Source organism: Tachysurus vachellii, chromosome 21 (genome assembly GCF_030014155.1).
Source record: "Tachysurus vachellii isolate PV-2020 chromosome 21, HZAU_Pvac_v1, whole genome shotgun sequence".
Taxonomy (NCBI): Eukaryota; Metazoa; Chordata; class Actinopteri; order Siluriformes; family Bagridae; genus Tachysurus; species Tachysurus vachellii.
In genome coordinates, this window is record NC_083480.1 from 12,238,712 (window position 1) to 12,258,549 (window position 19,838).

At 35.8% G+C, this 19,838-nt stretch overlaps 1 protein-coding gene across 14 annotated transcripts in view; it reads left to right on the plus strand.

Moving 5' to 3' along the window:
- The window catches only part of pleca (plectin a), a 107,975-nt gene that overhangs the window by 65,848 nt on the left and 22,289 nt on the right, over positions 1-19,838 (plus strand). For 8 of the 14 annotated variants that reach the window (XM_060897484.1, XM_060897486.1, XM_060897494.1 and 5 more), the window contains 11 exons: positions 4,673-4,734; positions 8,004-8,093; positions 10,350-10,427; positions 10,950-11,042; positions 13,327-13,493; positions 15,703-15,818; positions 16,745-16,851; positions 17,321-17,440; positions 17,610-17,705; positions 18,594-18,721; positions 19,730-19,823. In XM_060897484.1, the coding sequence (XP_060753467.1) occupies positions 4,673-4,734; positions 8,004-8,093; positions 10,350-10,427; positions 10,950-11,042; positions 13,327-13,493; positions 15,703-15,818; positions 16,745-16,851; positions 17,321-17,440; positions 17,610-17,705; positions 18,594-18,721; positions 19,730-19,823 (1,151 nt within the window). Of the gene's footprint in view, positions 1-4,672; positions 4,735-7,049; positions 7,065-8,003; positions 8,094-10,349; positions 10,428-10,949; positions 11,043-13,326; positions 13,494-15,702; positions 15,819-16,744; positions 16,852-17,320; positions 17,441-17,609; positions 17,706-18,593; positions 18,722-19,729; positions 19,824-19,838 lie in introns of all 14 variants that reach the window. The other 6 variants (XM_060897483.1, XM_060897485.1, XM_060897493.1 and 3 more) reach the window with 1 other exon arrangement.

A 19,838-nucleotide genomic window follows, 5' to 3' on the forward strand; every position in this document is an offset into this window, starting at 1 on the left:
TATATTTTGGATGATGATTCTGATTACACAGAAGCTGATGATGTATCTTCTATAACAGCAGATCTGGCAGTAGGTCCAACTGCAAGATAAATGGCAGTGTACAATAAATGTTGTAATACAATATAATTTGAGCATTATGTGAGAGTAACTCTGCTTTGTGCCAGGCCATACCACAGCATTCTGTCATTAATAATTTTCCATAACATCCCATTTTCCATGTTTTATTCCATGCTTATTTTTCAAGGAATTTGATGCATTTCATCATGAAGTTATTTTCACTTGCTTTTGAAATTTATTCATTCATTCATTCATCTTCTACCGCTTATCCGAACTACCTTGGGTCACGGGGAGCGTATCTCAGGCGTCATTGGGCATCAAGGCAGGATACACCCTGGACGGAGTGCCAACCCATCGCAGGGCACACACACACTCTCATTCACTCACGCAATCACACACTACGGACAATTTTCCAGAGATGCCAATCAACCTACCATGCATGTCTTTGGACTGGGGGAGGAAACCGGAGTACCCGGAGGAAACCCCCGAGGCACGGGGAGAACATGCAAACTCCACACACACAAGGAGGAGGCGGGAATCGAACCCCGACCCTGGAGGTGTGAGGCGAACGTGCTAACTACTAAGCCACCGTGCCCCCCTGCTTTTGAAATTATCTTAGTATATTTGTAAAAATTGGATTACTATACAGCATTTTTAGTGCGTATTCGTCCGTTTTAGATCTTCTGTCAGCACTTTTTACTCAGTACTATATGGTTTGATATCACGTAGGCCTCCTGGCTATCCTAACTCCAGGCTGCAATTCTTCAAACAAGACAGCAGACCACTTTTCCCTCAGCTCAAGTCTAAACAAGCTGTGGGATGGAACTAAAATGCAAAGAATCCTCTCTTTATCTTTTATCCAAGCAAAGCTGACATGCTGTAATGGTCTAGCAGATATAAGGAATTTGAATGGTGTTACACCTAAAATGCTGATCATATTTTTAATCCATGATTTTAATCCATGATTTTACCTTTTTTTTCACTTATATTACTACCATAGACAATTCTATAAATGCATTCTAATATATTAGACCATTTTTTTCCCACCAAATATCAAAATCTTTTATTTAGTTTTTATTAGTCGTATTAACTTGCAAGTTCTCAGATCCTAAAAGGGCTGTAAATGAGTAAATTGTTAATCCTCTAGATAAAAAAATATTGGCATCTCACCTGATTTCTGGATTTCAAAAGAGACACATTTATAAGGAGCTACAAAATGAAAGAAAAGAAAATCTATTTGTAAGCATTAACCCAGTTTGGAATATACATTCTAAATCGAAATAATGTCTTTTACTTTCACGGCATTTGGCAGATGCCCTTTTCCAGAGTGACTTACATTTATCTCATTTATACAGCTGAGCAATTGAGGGTTAAGGGCCTTTCACATGGGCCCATTAGTGGCAGCTACTGCTTGTAAGTTGTTCTAAGTTTAAATGATATATATTTTTTTTCTGTTTGAGGTTGTACTAACTTTTGCACTGAGCTGTACATGTTATTTGCTACAAATGCCTAATTCAGTTACTCCATATCTAGTCATTTTAATTACACATAGATGATTATGAAAAATTGTAAGGCCCACTCCTTGTAGCATTATAAGCATTAAATTAAATTAAATTAAATTAAATTAAATTAAATTACATGATGCAGAAATGCAAACAGATAAGTGCTTTGAAGTTCTGTACCATCATAATCTGTTGTGCATGTGCATGCTCAGGGTGATGTTCTGCACTTTATAATGCCATCTTTTCAGCCACAAACAGACAGAGACTCTACTATGTGATAAGTGAACAAATCATTGTATTTTTATGCTAGGACTGATTCAAATCTGAAGTGTGTGCCTTTGCATCACAGTCGTAGCTCAAGGCCATTTCAGACACTGAGCTGCATTAACTGACTTCCATCTTCCCCCAAAATGCTACCATGTGGCAGAATTGCTGTAATGGGGGCAGAAATCGTGTGATCATGAGTCACAATATCCTTTGGGAAAAAGCAGGGCTTTCCCCTGTATGGTAATTGGAGACTTTTACACTGCCCCCTGTTGATCAAATTCATAACCAGTCTCCTTGAGTGATTGCGTTAGTCATCATCCTGCTTTCTGGTATGATGATTAATTATGCCCTTGAGTAAGAGAATAGAAATGTTCTCTTTGGAAAATTTATCAATTTTTTTCAGGCTGGTTTGCCTGAAACACTTTTCTCTGGAAAGTTTGCGTACTCTACTATATTTTTTCTATATTCTCCAAAATTATGTAAGTGTTTTAATGCACACATTAAATAGTTTTTGCAAATATTTTTGCAATTTGCAAATAGTTAATTTTTCTATTAATTAAAGAATGGCACATATTTTTTATTCATTTATGGACACATTTAATGTTGTGGATTGTCAGTGAAAGTTCTTGTTGTCACTTCATTACAACCACTCTATTGTCCCCTCTCCGCTCTCTCTTTTTACACTTTTTTATAACGAATAGAAAACGAGTTTGCATTGTTACTGGGAAATCAGGATTTATGAATTGTACTAAAACCTCTTTACTATAGACACTGTAGTGTCCTCAAGTAAACCAGTTTTCTTCCTTTGCAGCACTTTTGTCAGAGCTGCTGTTGTAGAAGATTAATCAACATTGCCTAACCAATCAGTATAAAGAATCCATCACCATTGCGGTACAATCAGCTTTGAAAAACTTTTTATTTGTATTGCTTACTTCCTGTTTTAGTCACTTTCATTTCTGCTATCTCTGTCATTGTGGTTTCTTCATAGTTTTAGAGTTCTGTTGGAAAGCTTTGGAAAGCAAGAAAGAGAGAGAGAGAGAGAGAGAGAGAGAGAGAGAGTGAGAGTGAGAAAGAGACGTGTAAGTTGGGACTATTTCATAGTGACCCCCCAACTTTTTTTTCCAATAGAGCAGTAATTGACAGTTTCTGACCTTACTGCCCAAGGCAAGGTATTTATTGCATGGAGGAAGAACGGAAAGAAGGAGGAGGTAAAGAGGGGAACTGAACAAGAGAGGAAAAAAAGTGGAAAAAGGCGGGAGAAGAGAACGGTTAAGCGAAACAGAAATCACTAACTTGGAACACACCCATCCAACTGCATGGCGTTTCTCATCCTGCTCAGATGCCACTAGCTGTCAGTTAAAGTCGAAGCGTTGAAAAGTGTCGAAATTTAGTGGTTTAATATCTAGTAAAAGAGAGAGAAGTGGAGAGAATGTCTTTACGGCAGTTTGTAAGGGCTTATTCGACTGATAGTATGGGTAGTGACGTGGTGTTCGCAGAGGACAACTACTACCAGGGGATGCTCAAGTCCACGGAGGGGAAGAAAGGTAGCACTGAACATCTACGTCACTAGAATGCATTATTCTGTTTCACTCTGTTAATAGTGTGTCACCATATAAATATCTCTTTCTTTTTTTTTTTTACGCTTGAGAAAGATGTCTTTTCTCTTTTTTTTTCTTGTTCAACATGCATGTGCTGATATGACATGCGTGTATGTATGTACTTCGCCAGTGTATATCTGGGGGACATCCGTTTCATTTACTCTGTATAGTTTTTCATGCCGTCAAACACATGACTCTTTTTTATGTTTTTCTTTACAGTCAGTCAAACTGAACCTATGAAAAAAATTCCAAATGTCAGATAGCAGTCTAATGTTGCCCTTGGCCAAATCTATATTTGGGATGGAATGGAGTGATGAGATCTTAAATCATGTATTTGCTCTGAATGGTCTGGTATGGACAGGTACGGATATGCAGGCCTGGAATTCTGTGCAGGTTAAGAGACAAAAATGCTAATGTTGACTTGTTTGAGGTCGCAGAGAAATTGCTCTGACAGTAGTGCTGACCACAAGGCCAATACATTTTGGTTTTCATAGCAGCAGTAAAATAAAAAAAAAGAAAAAAAAAAGAAAGAAAACGGATTTTAGATGCAAGATATTTTAAAATTTGTCTTTTATAATGTGAGGATAAGATTATTTTGTACATTTGGCTGAGTGTTTGCGATTTCTTTGAAACCTGTAAAGAATCGTTAAATGGAATCAAGAATTGATTCGTAAGAAGAATCGTAATACAGTGCCATGATTACAAAAACATAGAATAAAGACATGGCTATTGAGACATGTTCAGCTCACGCTGTTTTGAATTGAATAGTGTATGAAGCACAACATCTCTTTGTTGTCATGGACACTGCTCATTGTTTTCAAAAGAGTACCTGATTTAACTTATGACTAAAGAAGTGCTTCAGTTGTGTATCATATTCTTTCTTGTGCCAAGTAAAATATATATATACATAAAGAGAAGGAGAAAGAAAAATAAACATGACATAAAGAACTGGTTGTTGCTCATCTCACAGTGTACTGAATTGTGTACTTTTCATTAAATTATGGAATTTATGGAACAAATTATATCCATTGTGTACTTGAGTCTTTCCATTAAATTAGGAACAAAAATAAGACTACTCATATTCGTTCATTAAAATGCTGCCATATTTGAATATGGGAAAGGAAATTTGCATTTTAAGGGAAATGTAAATTTTTTGTCTATTATTTACTTCAATTAATTCTATTCAAGGCTTTACTACGTATGTGACTCTTTCTCTTTCTTTTCTCGTTCTCATTTCCTCCTCTACAGATGAGCGTGATCGTGTACAGAAAAAGACTTTCACCAAATGGGTGAACAAGCATCTTATGAAGGTATTATTACACACATTATAACATGCTATGTTTGCATTTTTTTTCTAAAAAAAAATTAGAATATGTATAGAATTATAATTTGCAGCATCAACACATTTACTCAGTTAAGTTTAAGATGTATTTATACAAATCGTACAAAAAGGCTAAATACTTTAGATTATTGTAAAATATTAAAAGGGGAAATTAACTAAAAATTGAATAAATTATTTTTTATTCTAAAGTGTCAATTTTTTTCAATTCTTTTCAAAGAGCAAATAGTGTGTATGTTTGAAAAGTTGATTTGATCTCATTTCCAAGCCCTGTTTTATTTTTGATATTTCGGGTTTTAATTCCCATGATACAAAAACAGTTTCTCTTAAAATCAGAATTGGAAGAATAAACCCACAATTCAGTTCTAAGGTTTCTGAATTATAGTTTTAAATTTATTTATCTAAAATTACCCATTGTTTTGTAGTTGGTATTATAAATGAACAGTATAGAAGCATAATGCTTGGGAAATTTGTTATAATATTTTATATTACATAATGTACATTTTTTAGATTTACTGCAAAAAGCTTTTAAATACTTGTAGCAACAGAAATTCAGATGCAGTGGACTCTTAGCAAATTACAGCTATAATTATAGCAAATGACCAGAAGGTTAACTGTTAAACCTATATTTAACATTCTGGCTAAAGCACGTTCCTTGGTTTCCCTATTATTATGTACTAAAATGACAGGAATGCGTTTAAAGACGGGTGAAGCCCTCGGCGAAGTTAAATATTATATATACTTTTGATTTATACATTGATTTGAGTCTAATCTTCTATACGAAGTTTGTATCTGAAACTGTGCACAGTTGTGTGTCAGCATGTACAGTAGGTGTTTCTAAATCCATAACTGTATGCTTGCTGTATGTGTGTGTACTGTATCCATGTGTGTGAGTCATCCACATCTGGTCAGGTTTTAGTTCCTAGCAGAAGCACAATGTATTTTATTCATGGCCTACTGAATTCACCATCTGCCCCGCAGGTGCTAAGCAGCTTGGGGCTGTCAGTATTTAAATTACGCATCACATTTCCCTCATTGTTCCTAGTAGCCCACAAACCACAGAGAGTCAAATACCTTGTATATGAGGGAAAGAGGAAATCTTTCCTGTTATTGATGCGTCATGTGATGATCTGCACAACATAGTTATTGTCAGTGTTTATAATAACTCCTTATAATAAATTCTACTGTATTCTACTATTAACTTTTTTATTTTTAGTGTCCCATACTGAACAGATCTGTCATTCTACACTTTGCCTCTCAGCAGTTAGGCGCTTGTAATAGAATCCTTTCCATCTGTATCCAGTTATATCCTAAAGGATTCCTACTAGTTCTTCAGTGACCTCAGTGACCTGTCTAATCGACCTGGTAGTTATTTAGGCACAGAGACATTTAAAAAAAAAAGTCTTTAAGATGTTTAGAGTCTTGTTTATAATCTTTAAGAATTACAATGCAAATTGTTAGGAATTCCCTTAATAGCAACCCTTTAGAATTATTTACCAAATTGTTACCAGTTTAAATAAATTATCATTACAAATGATTACATTTATACACAACTGCTAAAGAAGTATATTTATATTTTATAAGAAGTCATATTTATTATAAAATCAATACAAACAATAATAAAAAAATAAAAAGATAAAAAAATAAAAGATAATAATAGTCATTATAGAAGTTTTTTAGTATTTATTGTATTGTACAATAATTTATACAAGTAATCTACAATTATTGTAGAAATTGTATTATGCTTGGTGTTTATTTATTAACATTTATAATAATAAGGAATAATTAGGGCTTCTTTTATACCAAGCCTAAAAAAATACCTAAAAATGTCTAATATGTGTAATATGTAAATGGATTTTTCTCTATGGCTTATGAATGCTTTCTAAGGGGAGGTCATTATTACGGCTACATATTTTATAACGTTCTGTGTTCATTTTTTTTTAATTGTTTGATTTGTTCAGTTTGCATCGATGTTTAAATAATTTAATAAATAACAAATCCGTTCATATTTAGTTAGGTGAGTTTTTGTCAGATTTGAACTTAAATCATACAACAATTAACGAAAATAAATGCTTCTGTTATCTGTTATGGTTTATTATTATATTTCACTTCATCATGGTCCTCAGTCTGCATTCCTTACTTTGTCTTCTTACACGTACATTCTTCATATCTTTATTCTCATAAATCCCAATCTTCCCATCTCTCTCTCTCTCTCTCTCTCTCTCTCTCTCTCTTCTTAATTTCTCCGTCTCATTATTAAAATCTTTCTCCATCCATCTCCATCAGCACTGGAAAGCAGAGGTAGGTCAAGTGTTTGAACTGAGTGCTGACTGAACCTCATCTGCATGTCTTGTGGTTAGTCTCGTTCACACACGTCTTCCTCTTGTGTTGTTCTGTATTCACTGCTTGGGCCTCTTGTAGGAGAAACAAGTGTTCAAGTGTTTGTTTATTCATTTTAGACCAGATTATTCTCTCAAACCTCATAGGCTGGTGAGCTTATATTTAAAAACTAAATAGAGTTCATAAAAACCCAAAGACATCTCAGTCATGATGATAATTTGATAATAATGTTCTGTTTTTAATATCAGTTTGTTTTCTTCTGCAGGAGGCTTTTAGCGATTAATAGAAACAGGAAATCTTTCAGTTGCATTTTTATTGATTTATTTATTTTTTGCTATTGGAATACTGACACCAAGTAGTAAATGTAGGTCCAAGTTATTAACATACTTGACATTGAGTTCTTTCGGTTGATTTGCTGTGCTGTGTGTTGTCTTAAATCTATGAAAGAACAGGCTTGTGGCCTACTGCTTTGATTTGGTCTGAACAGTGTGATGCTTCTGAATATGAGTGGTTCATGACAAAAATACACAGATGTTTAGGTCATTTGATACTTTAGACCACAAGTCACTTAGAATGAAATTGTTTAGCACGTATCTATATAGAACTGTTAGTCTAAGCAAGTTTAAACCATAAATTCATCAGAATAGATCGTTAAGATTTTAATGACAGGATATTTTTTAATTCAAGTTGCCTTTAGACCATGAGTTCCTGAGAACTTCAGATATGTATTATAGATATAACAAGACTATAACATAAATATACCTTTTTTATGGATGTTCCACCTCAGAACATATATAATGTTGACATATTGTGAATAATAACTACATGACAAAACATGTTACCACTTGAATTGAAAGCTTCTTTCGACTTATTACTTTCTCTGTATATTTTTAACCTCAGGCCCAGAGGCACATCACAGACCTGTACGAGGATCTACGAGATGGCCACAGCCTCATTTCCCTGCTGGAAGTGCTGTCTGGAGAAACACTGGTGAGTCCTTCAGCACTAAATTGGATCAGTTTCAGAATGAAAAAAAAAAGATCTTGCACCGGATATGCATCCTGCAGCAAAACCTCTTACATGGATACCTGCTTTTTGCACCTCTTTCTCCTTCTACTTACTCTACTCTTGTCCTTTAATAAACCCAACTCCTTCCTTACTCACAATAGCCGCACAATACTCTATTTAACCACCAGACTTTATTTAACCTCCACTTAATAAACTGCAGATGTTAAATTCCCTTAACATTTTGTTCTTTCACCAAGTTTTTGCATGTGTTGTCTTTATACAGTGAAGATATTCAGGAACACAGAATTATGAAAGCCCAGTTGAATTACATTTACTTTCACAGGTTTTCTTGTGTTGCACATCTTTTAACATGTTAATGTTGTGTTTTCTGCCCCTGTTTCAACTCCCTGCACTGGTTTTGCCCACCCCTGACCTTTCAGTTTTCTACTTGGCTGACCTCTGCCCTAACCTTGACCCCTTTGCCTTTGCCTCTTCTCTTGCGATGCTCTTGCTGGGGTAGCCGAGGGAGCGTGATGTTGTCAGGAACTCACGGTTGGTGAGTGGGTCTAGAACCTTCTGACTCGCCTCCTCAGGGGGGTCTGGCATGCGTCACTCCCAGGTGACCTGGGCTGTGCATGATGTCACTTCCTTTGTCTTGTGTCTTGTTGTGAATGTTCTTTGCCCCTTGCAAAAATGAGCTCAGGTAGTTTTGATTAAGTAGTAATTTACGCTTGGCCGGCCTGATCAACCAGCCCGGGTTTACAAAAAGTACAGTATGTTGTGTGAGACTTTTCAAACTGGAAAGTTATATTATAACCTGTATATCTTTAAAAGATGGAGTTAAATGAAGTGGCCAAGCAAGTCTAACTTTGTTTGGTCACATGAAATTGTCACAATTGTTGAATTAGACTGTACTTATTTAAAATGTGTCAGAAATGACTGAAAAGTGTACTTGAGTTAGGGTTTAAAAGTATCTGCCCTTTTTAGGTACTCAAGTGCTGAAATTCAGAATATGTTTTCTCTTTTAATTTTATTATGGTCTCACACTTGCAAATTCACAGCTCATGTCATATGCAACATTTGAAAGGTTGAGGTTAAAGTTAAGGTTGGGACAGGGTTAGCAGGGTTAGCATTCATACCCATTCTTTCCAACCTAACCAACCCAGTTACATCATCCTCTCATTATTATTATTATTATTATTATTATTATTATTATTATTATTATTAGTAGTAGTAGTAGTAGTAGTAGTAGTAGTAGTAGTAGTAGTATTGTTATTCTTATTATTATTATTAAAATAGCATACAATTTTTGGAATTGTGGTTTGATTGTTTATTTGATGTCTAGAAGTTGGAGTACAGAGAAACATGATTTGTTGACTTGATCAATATGGAAATGAAATAGTATTTGAGATTGATATCAAGTATTTAAATGAATATTGAGCATGTTTGAGATCAGCAGAAGCATTAGTTAAAATGATACATACGTACTGTATAGAAACAACTGAGTTAAATACTTTCCACCTTATGAATATAGGGATGATGAAACCAATGAAACCAGTGTTCAGCAGTGATCAGTGTTAATTATTACTGTACTGTTGTAAATGATCAGCAATATTAATTAGTAATGTTTCATTTGTATACATCATGTCTTGTATAATACTATTTGGAGACATGTACTTAACTTGTGACATCATACACTGAAATCAGTCAGGAGTCTGATGTAGCGCTTTCAGATTTGACTGGCTGAACATTTGGTTATTGTCATGAGTGCCAGTGCATGGTCTGGACTGTATGCTAGTGCATTCCCACCTCCAATGTTGCAGATGGCTTCTCATGCATTGCATATTCATTGTCGCATTACACCCAGTTCACCTTAGAGATTTAAGGCTTTAAGTTGAATGGATATGCTTAAGAATAGAAAAATGGTGATTATTTCATTGTGGACTTTACGTACTTATGTTTTGGTAAATTGATTTAGGGATTCGATTATTATCTATATTATACTGTTAAGTGTTGAAATAATATTTTACCTCGCAATGCCTGTCAAGTGTTTTTTTTTCACCCACCCTGGTAGGAGTTAAGTAACTTTTGACAGGCAGTGTATGTTTCTCAAAATGTTAAAATGACCAGATTTTCTTTGGTCAAACTATAACCATTCATAGTATTTATCTCTGACAGTGATTAATCACTGATTTCCACTTCTACTCTGAGCCACTCTTATATTTTTTTGTCCAACAGCCCAGAGAGAAGGGTCGCATGCGCTTCCACAAGCTACAGAACGTCCAGATCGCCCTGGACTTCCTCAAACATAGACAGGTACAGTACAAGAAAGCCTACATTCTTAAATTATTTCTTTATTTATAAAAATCCATTTCCATTTGTTGTAAATCTTTGACATGAACCAGAAACTGCAATAAACTTTTGTTTCTTGTGTTTCTATTGTTGTTCATTAAAATTAGAAACATTAATTAAGACTTTGCTTCCCTTTAAAAAAGATTTCTACATTTATGCCACCATAGTCTTTGTTATAGTCTATTTTCTGAGACAAATTATGATTTTATCACAAAAGAATGACAGGTTTATTGTTAAATGTGATCTAGTAATTGCAAAAATTAATCACAAATGTAACCTTGATTGTTTGAGACTGAGATAAAGACAATATGTATAAAGGAAACCCCAATTATAACCCCACTTATAACCCTAAACAGTACCAGAGGGTCCAAAGAGTAAACATAACACAAGGGTTAAATTGTTTACACCTTAATTTTTTTAATTTATTTGAATTTATATAAATTCACACATGACTGTGTTTCTTTTTATCTTTTATCTTTTTTCCAGGTCAAACTGGTGAACATCAGGAATGATGACATTGCAGATGGAAACCCGAAGCTGACCCTTGGGCTAATATGGACCATCATCCTTCACTTCCAGGTATTGTATGATATAATCCTCACACATGCTATGTTGAATTGTAATTGAGTCTGCTAGTCTGGCCCTGTTCCCACTTCACTGTTGTTAGTCTTTCCAACATATTTTAGTGCTAATGCTTTTTGATAAAAATGTTCACCTGCAGCTTAATCTGGACCATTTATTCCAACTTTACTTCTGCATACAGGCCCTGGTTATTTAGTTTTTTTAATTTCTCATTTTTCATACTGGTTTTAGACTGAAAACACATCTGAAACAATGAAAGCTTCATTCATCATTTATCTCGGGTCACGGGGAGCCTGTGCCTCTCAGGCGTCATACACCCTGCACACACACACTCTCATTCACTCACGCAGTCACACTCTACGGACAATTTTCCAGAGATGATAATCAACCTACCATGCATGTATTTGGACCGGGGGGGGAAACCGGAGTACCTGGAGGAAACCCCCAAGGCACGGGGAGAACATGCAAACTCCACACACAAGGCGGAGGCGGGAATTGAACCCCCAACCCTGGAGGTGTGAGGCAAACGTGCTAACCACTAAGCCACCGTGCCCCCCCACAATGAAAGCTTGATTTCATTTATTGCACAAATGTAGTGGAGTTGTATTAGAAAAAGTGCTTCAAAAAAGTGCATCAAAAAAGTTCAGCTTAAGCCTGAAATAAAAGTTATTCATTTTATTTTCCAATTAAGACAATTGTTGGTTTTAGTCATTGGAATATAGTCAGTTCTACACTTGGTTTGTTTAGTGACGGAAAAAAAAAAAAATTTGCTAAACAGGACTGCATAGGATTACGGACTGAGGCAGCGTCCATCCGCCTCACTGACTCAGTGTTCCCTGTAAGGAAGAGGGTGTGGGCATGGTGGCATGGCAGCTTGATGACTCATAAGACTTCTGATGGTTTTTGTTTCTCCAGTTCTTTAATGATTGTCGACTAGGGGATAATATAGCCATTGTCTATTTTTTATTATTGGCATGGGTGTGTTAATGTGTAAATGCTGTAAATGAATTTAACTTGTGGAGATTAACAACTCATGCAGCTTTGGTCTGAACATTTGTCAGTTGCAAAGGCTACAAAGGTCTGGATCACAAAACCACACAGAGCATTGTGTCACTAAACCTAATCATGTCTCTTTGGCTTCTGTTCTGTATAGGTAACCAAACACAGACTTCTTCTGTGGATACTGCCATTGTGCAGCCGTTAAACGGCCGTTTGGTTGAAAAAGCTGAAGTGAAAAGATGTTTCCATCATGTATGAGTCACATTGTGCAGGACTCAATGCCACATTAACCAACTTCCCTAAATGCCAAACTTAACCAACGTCAATAAGTTCCTTAACATCATCAGCCACACGCTTATAGACACGCTTATAAAAGTCCAGTCTGGTGTCAGTTTTAGCCTGGGAGAAGTGATCCTGAGAGGAAAGGAAATCCTGACTATGAATCACTGCAAACCACAAAGACAGACACACACACACACTCACTCAAAACCATACACAACCAAGAGCCTAAAAGACTAACATCACCCTGATCATAAGACATTTTTGTGTGAATCGCATGATCGCTACTAGCTCCCATATTTACCAAGAACAGTATCCTAGCAACAAGAACTAGGGTGTTATTATAGGATTTTTTTTTACCTTTTTTTAAACACGAAGCTGTAATTTTGTTGTCCTGCTGTATAATCCAGAACCATGTGGAATCAGTTTATCATCATTGTGGTTGCTATTTTGCCATCTATCTATCTATCTATCTATCTATCTATCTATCTATCTATCTATCTATCTATCTATCTATCTATCTATCTATCTATCTATCTATCTATCTAATTTGCCTGCAATTTTTTTATTGAATAAAGAACTGCTCATGTCTTGCAGTCTGCATTATTGTTAGAGCAATGAGCGTATGAAAAATTAATTAACAACCTCTGACCTGTCAGATTCAAGAAATCAAGACCACTGTGTTGTAAGGCATGTTAATGTTCATTCACTGCAATTGCAATTCACCTTTTGGACAGTAGAGGGCTCGGAAAGTTCCCAACTCCTTCTTTAAGGTGTTTCACCAAGCCCTTGCTATCAGCAGTATTACTTTCATGGCCATTCTGGTTCACAGCTAAATCTCATAGTCATCTTATTTACCGTGTTTCTCTCTATCTATCTATCTATCTATCTATCTATCTATCTATCTATCTATCTATCTATCTATCTATCTATCTATCTATCTTTCTATCTATGTATCTATCTATCTATCTATCTATCTATCTATCTATCTATCTACCTCCAGATCTCAGACATACAGGTAAATGGTCAGTCTGATGACATGACAGCCAAGGAGAAGCTGCTGCTGTGGTCTCAGCGCATGGTGGAGGGCTACCAGAGCCTGCGCTGTGACAACTTCACCACTAGCTGGAGAGATGGCAGGCTCTTTAATGCTATCATCCACAAACACAGGTGAGAAAGAGATCAATTGAAGGTAATTTTAGTACAAATTACAGCTCACACCATCAAATGTGTTTCAGGAGGTACTTGTAGGTCATAAAATGATGTTAGCCCACTTACTATTAGATTCCTGTGGGAATTAAAAATGAAAAAAATATAAAAGTACAATTGTAGTGAAAAAAAAAAAATAATTGTATGATACAAAACTACATGAAATATTTTGTTTTTACACTCAAACAAGACAACAGGCAGAGATTGGTAAGTCTAAAAAAATTTAAGTTTAAATAGATATCAAACAATGCTAGAAAGAAAGAAAGAAAGAAAGAAAGAAAGAAAGAAAGAAAGAAAGAAAGAAAGAAAAAAGAAAGAAAGAAAGAAACAAAGAAACAAAGGAACAAAGAATTTAACAGCCATTATTTTTGCTGCAACACAATGTATTTTGGTTTGACTTTATGATTATATAAACTGTGGGATCCAGCAGAATAATTTGACAAAAGATATCCACAGAGCACAAGTCTCATGTGTGGTCTTACAAATTACCTCTCTCTTTCTCTTTCTCTCTCTCTCTCTCTCTCTCTCTCTCTCTGTCTCTCGCTCTTTCTGTCTCTCTCTCTCTCTCTCTCTGTCTCTGTCTCTCGCTCTTTCTGTCTCTCTCTCTCTCTCTCTCTCTCTCTCTCTCTCTCTCTCTCTCTCTCTCTTTGTCTGTCTCTGTCTCTCACACACTTAATGCAACATCATATTAAATTATACGAGGGCGTAGTATAAAAAAGTGCCAAGTATTCCCAGAGGCTGTAATTTAAACACTGTTGCATGTTCTTGCACGGCACATGCCTCTGTCTTAGGAGAAATACCTGCTGCTCTATTTCCTAGTTTTTTTATTTCTTAAAAATAGACACAGTGCAAGCTTTAATGTGTTACTTTATTTGAATGTTACTAACAAGAAACATCACTAGAAGATATGGATGATCCGACTGCGTGAATGATGTTCTTAACATAAAAGAAGAGGATATTATCTGAAGACTTTCCACAGACAAGTTTGTTTATACCCACCACACACCCAGCATCGATGTTCAGCCTGAAAAGAAAGCTTCGCAGGACGAAGAGGCGCAGTAGCTCGTCGAGCAGCGCTCATGGCTCAGTTAGTGATCTGGACGATCGGGTGGTCATGTTATGTGAATCCGTGCTCTCTGAGGGATCTTTTGACTCTGAGTCACTAAGTCCAGAGGCTCGTTCCAACTGTGGATCTCAGAGTGGAGTGTTTGAGCTAAGCACGGAGGAACGGCTTTCCCCAGTGAACAAAGTGTCCTACCGAATGGCATATTATACTGATGTGGTACCTGCTCATGTGGTACCTGCTGGGATGCAAGCCTATTACTACACCCAAAGAAGCAGTCAAGTGTATGAATGCAGTATGTTACTTCTAAGAAATAAGTTGTTGGGTGTAATTCAAATGTTTTGCCAGACTTGTAAATGTTGGAGAGCAAAGTTGCAGGCCTAGAATTACATCACTGATTTATGTTTAATTGTAAGAACTTATTTAAGACATGTGAATATACATTTCCATGAATGACAATACCGTTAGATACAAAGGGATATGAAGGGAATCCTGGCAGGATTTAATTTAACATCAGCTGAGTTCATTTGTTGCGGTTTAAAGAAACCTGGACAGTTTTTAGTAATTTAGTCACTTGCAAATATTGTATTGAAAAATCTTTGTGTTTTACCTGTGCTAGCTACCATTAGCTAATACATACGCTAATGGTTCATCAATTTAAAATCTATCAGTTGTTTTGTACTATTTGTGTTATAATTTATCATCTTCAAAGCAAATCAACTGCTCTGAAATGGTTAAATTGTTCATATTTACTGAAGTAGATGGAGCATGTAAGTACTTGCTGTTTATAGTCTTATGTTTTTTTGGCAAAGTGAGTGTTCATGGAATTAACGAACAGCCAGATTTGTCCAAATCACAAGAAAAACATTCAGCATCAGGATTGTGACCTCAAAGTTTCTGATAGTGTCATGTATGAAGCATTGCATTAATCAAATGTAGCATGTAGAACAGACAAGAATATCTTCTAGCTGTGTCAATTTTATTAAAGTTTTATCCCTTGTTCTCAAAGACATGCCTAGCACGTATATCATTTTTTGGCAGCTGTTAGGATCTCTGCTTTCCTCTAAAGCCTGCTCTGACATGATTTATCTCTTGTGTGTGCCTTAGGCCTAATTTGATTGACATGAGTAAGGTGTACAGACAGACAAACCTAGAGAACCTGGAGCAGGCTTTCAGCACGGCGGAGAGAGAGCTGGGCGTCACCCGCCTGCTCGATCCAGAAGGTAAACTTGATCATTTCCTGAGGCTGAGCATTTTTTAATACAACCTGTTCGTTTTTGGCACAAATTTACCTTGCCTGTAGAAACAAATTAAATGATTACAAGGAATATAATATGAGTAGTAGTTAATGACAAATAGTATATATGTCATATACCTAATTGTTAAAATGAATGTGAGTTGTTCAATATATTTGTAAGGCAGATAGAGGTGTGTACCTAATGTGATCCAACACACATCTGTTAATAGACACTAGCATAAATAATAACATGCTTTGGCTAGCTAACCAACAAAATACTGTGCAGCATTTACAGTATGTACATTTGAAAGTAGCTTAGTTAGCTAAAAGGCACTTTAATGCCTTTTAGCTAACAGGAACTGTAGTGTAGTTAGCTCAGTTTATATTGTTTATAACTAACCAGCCATATAAACTGGTTAACAAGCTGGCTAACATATAAGAATACAGCTAAGAACACCATATCATTTATTATACATGACGGAGAGAGAAAGTGTAGCTTACTTAGCTCATGTTGTGGGTTTTTTATAACTAGCTAGACAAGCTGAGAAGCAGTTTGCAACTGCAGCATTAATGAATAACAGAGCTGCTGGTTATCTTTAATTGTGTTGGTCATAATTAATTATCTATACTGACAGCAGTTGCCAACAAATAATTTATGTAAATAGGGAAGAAAAATGATCTATCTGAAGTTAAATAGATAAGCAATAATGATATCAAGCTGGCTAACAAACTATAAAGTAGATCATAATGTCACACATAACATATGCACAATAAAGTACACAATGAAAGTACAAATTTTGATTAGAAAAAGATGTAGCTAGGTTTGTCAGAGTTATTAAAGTGTGATATTCTTTTACATTCTTACTCTTTCATTAATCCACTATGTTGTTTTTGCTTCCTCTTGTTGAGTAGATGTGGATGTGCCACACCCTGATGAGAAGTCTATCATTACATACGTCTCCTCCCTGTATGATGTCATGCCAAGGGTTCCTGATGTACAAGATGGAGTTCAGGCTAATGTGAGTTTTTTTTTTTTAATACAGAAAGAAATCTTATTCTGCTCCATTTAATTCTAAGCAAAACTCACAATTTGTTTGATTAAGTTCAGCAACATGCTTATTCATGTTTATCCAGTTGGTCTAAATCAGACATTTAAGGATGACTGGACATGTTCCATCCATCCATTCATTCTTTACATTGGTTATCCTACTGGGTCGTGGGAAACCTGAACCTTATCCCAGGAGACTCTGGGCTGGATGGTCATGGACTGGACATGTATATGACTGGACATGTTGTCATAGAAAAATAATTAACAGTTGGGTTATACATTTTAGCCCAAATATGATTTGATTGTTTTATTAAAATACAGCATGTCATTCTTTTATTTATTTTACTTTTTATAGTTTTCATTTACATGTTGCAGAACATCTTTAAAACAAATTAAACACATTGAAATGTAATATAAAAAGAGTCTGTGTTATGGGACAGGAGCTGGAACTACGCTGGCAGGAGTACTACGAGCTGGTCACCATGCTGCTACAGTGGATCAGACATCATATAGTTGTGTTTGAGGAGAGCAAGTTCCCAAACAGTTATGAGGAAATTGAGGTCTGATACCAGCTCAGTAAAATACAAGCAAATGATACACACATACAGTTGCATGCTCTAATTGTATTGTATTATTACACAATTATATTATGCTATTTGATCATTATTTAGTATCTTTTAAAAAAGCAACTAAATTCTGTGATTCAAACCATCTATTTTGATATTCCAGGTCCTTTGGCGCCAGTTTCTCAAATTTAAGGAGACAGAGCTGCCAGCAAAGGAGGCCGACAAAAATCGTTCCAAACATATTTACAAGGCTTTTGAGGTATATACAATGCAGCATGTGGTAGAATGCTTAATTGCAGTACATTGCATATGTCTACAGATTTTGAACTTGTACACATTTTGTAGTGTTATAATTACATATACAGTAGAAATGGGTTTTGGTTGCTAATCATAGTATTGGCATCTTTAGCATTTGGCAGATTCCCTTATCAGAGTAACATTCATCAACCCATTTTATACAACTGACTGTTAAGGGCCTTACTCAAGGGCTTAGAAGTGGCAGATTGGTGGCCGCGGGACGCAGACTCTCACAACTTTCTGACTAGTAGTCAAGCACCTTATCCACTGAGCTACCACTTTCCCATGTTCAGTGAAGAGCCTCATCTAGGCAGTAGGATGAGCTTCATCTAGGTGGTTTCTAATAATAGGTTCAGGGGTTTTTTTGGGTCTTGTTTTTTTAATAACCAAATCCAACTTGATGACACTGTTTCTATGTTCCCTAAACAACTCACAGATAACTCATTAAATTGTGATCATGTATTACATATGGACTCAAAACAAAATTTACTCTTTTTTTTTTTTTTTTTTTACTATTTCACCCCCACTTTTTATCAGCTGTTTTGTTAAAAAAAAATTGTAACAAATTAATTTGTCATATTGCAAAATGGGGACAAGTTTAATTTTGTTAATTCTGTATCTGCATATCTGTCTATCTGTCTATCTATCTATCTATCTATCTATCTATCTATCTATCTATCTATCTATCTATCTATCTATCTGTCTGTCTGTCTGTCTGTCTGTCTGTCTGTCAGTCAGTCTGTCTGTCTGTCTCTCTGTCTGTCTGTCTGTCTGTCTGTCTGTCTGTCTGTCTGTTTACCTGTTTATCTATAGCATATGTATTCTAGTTGACAGTCAGTTTTATCTACAGGGTGCAGTGCAGTCTGGCCAGGTTAAGGTACCACCCGGTTACCACCCCATCGATGTGGAGAAGGAGTGGGGTCGACTCCATGCAGCCATACTTGAGCGAGAGAGACTTCTCAGAAACGAGTTTGAACGGTTAGATCACTAATTTATGCACATAGTATCTTCACTTAAATAAATATACAATAAATATAAAGCAAAAATTGCTGGTTCATCACTTTTAGGAATTCTTACTCCTTTTGTGTGTAACTTAAAAACATGCAAATTAATTGGAAAAATGGTAGAATAGGTAAAACGCTGGTGAAATATTTAATAATAATTCTAATGAGCTTTTCTTAGCTTCCAGTGCAAAATCGTAATATCATTTGGGTTAATGTTGACTAGTATAAATATGGATTTGGTGCAGAAAATGTGCATGCTTTTTAATAATCCTCTGTTGCCTTTAGCAATACTATAGCTAGTAAAAGACTGTTGGACCTTTACAGTGAAGCTTTATTCTGCGTATGTCTTATAATCTATCATTAAATGTGTTTTTAGAATATCATAATAAACAAGTACCATGTTTTAGAAGATCCTCCCTTTATATCACAAGACTGTGAGAGTGAGTCTGTGGCTTCTGAGAAAGAACCCATTGTAGATGTAGGAATGGGTAAATGAGTAAAAGAAAGCTTAAGCTGTGCCGCAGCACTGAGAACGAAACAAAGAGCACGGTGACAACTGTTGGTAAATGGCGTTTGTGAACTACAGTCATGGACTGGAATATCTGCTTCGCCAAAAAAGGGTGTAAGTCTTTGACGATGTATGTGCTGAAGTCGTTGATAGTCAGAGGCTTGCTTTTATGTTTTGTATTTTCATGGTTTAGTTTAGTGATAGAAAAGCCATGTCATTTTCATGTCATTAAAATATTAACCAAATATTTCTTCAGTCATTATCTAAGCTATGCATGAGCTATTTAAGGATGCAATAGAATCATCTCAGCAAGACAAAACATGCTGTTTTATAATAATCATTGATCAACTAGAAGGTAGCAACAGTAATTCTGCTTCAAGTCAATCCTGTCTTTTATTATTTTCTTAATGCACTACATCCTGTTGTAGAGAGTTGTAAACATCACGGTCATGCATGTGTGTGTAATGTGTGCAGTTTGGAGCGGCTACAGAGGGTCGTCAGTAAGGTTCAGATGGAATCAGGTGTGTGTGAGGAGCAGCTTAACCAAGTGGAAACACTGCTGCAGAGGGTACGACACACAAAC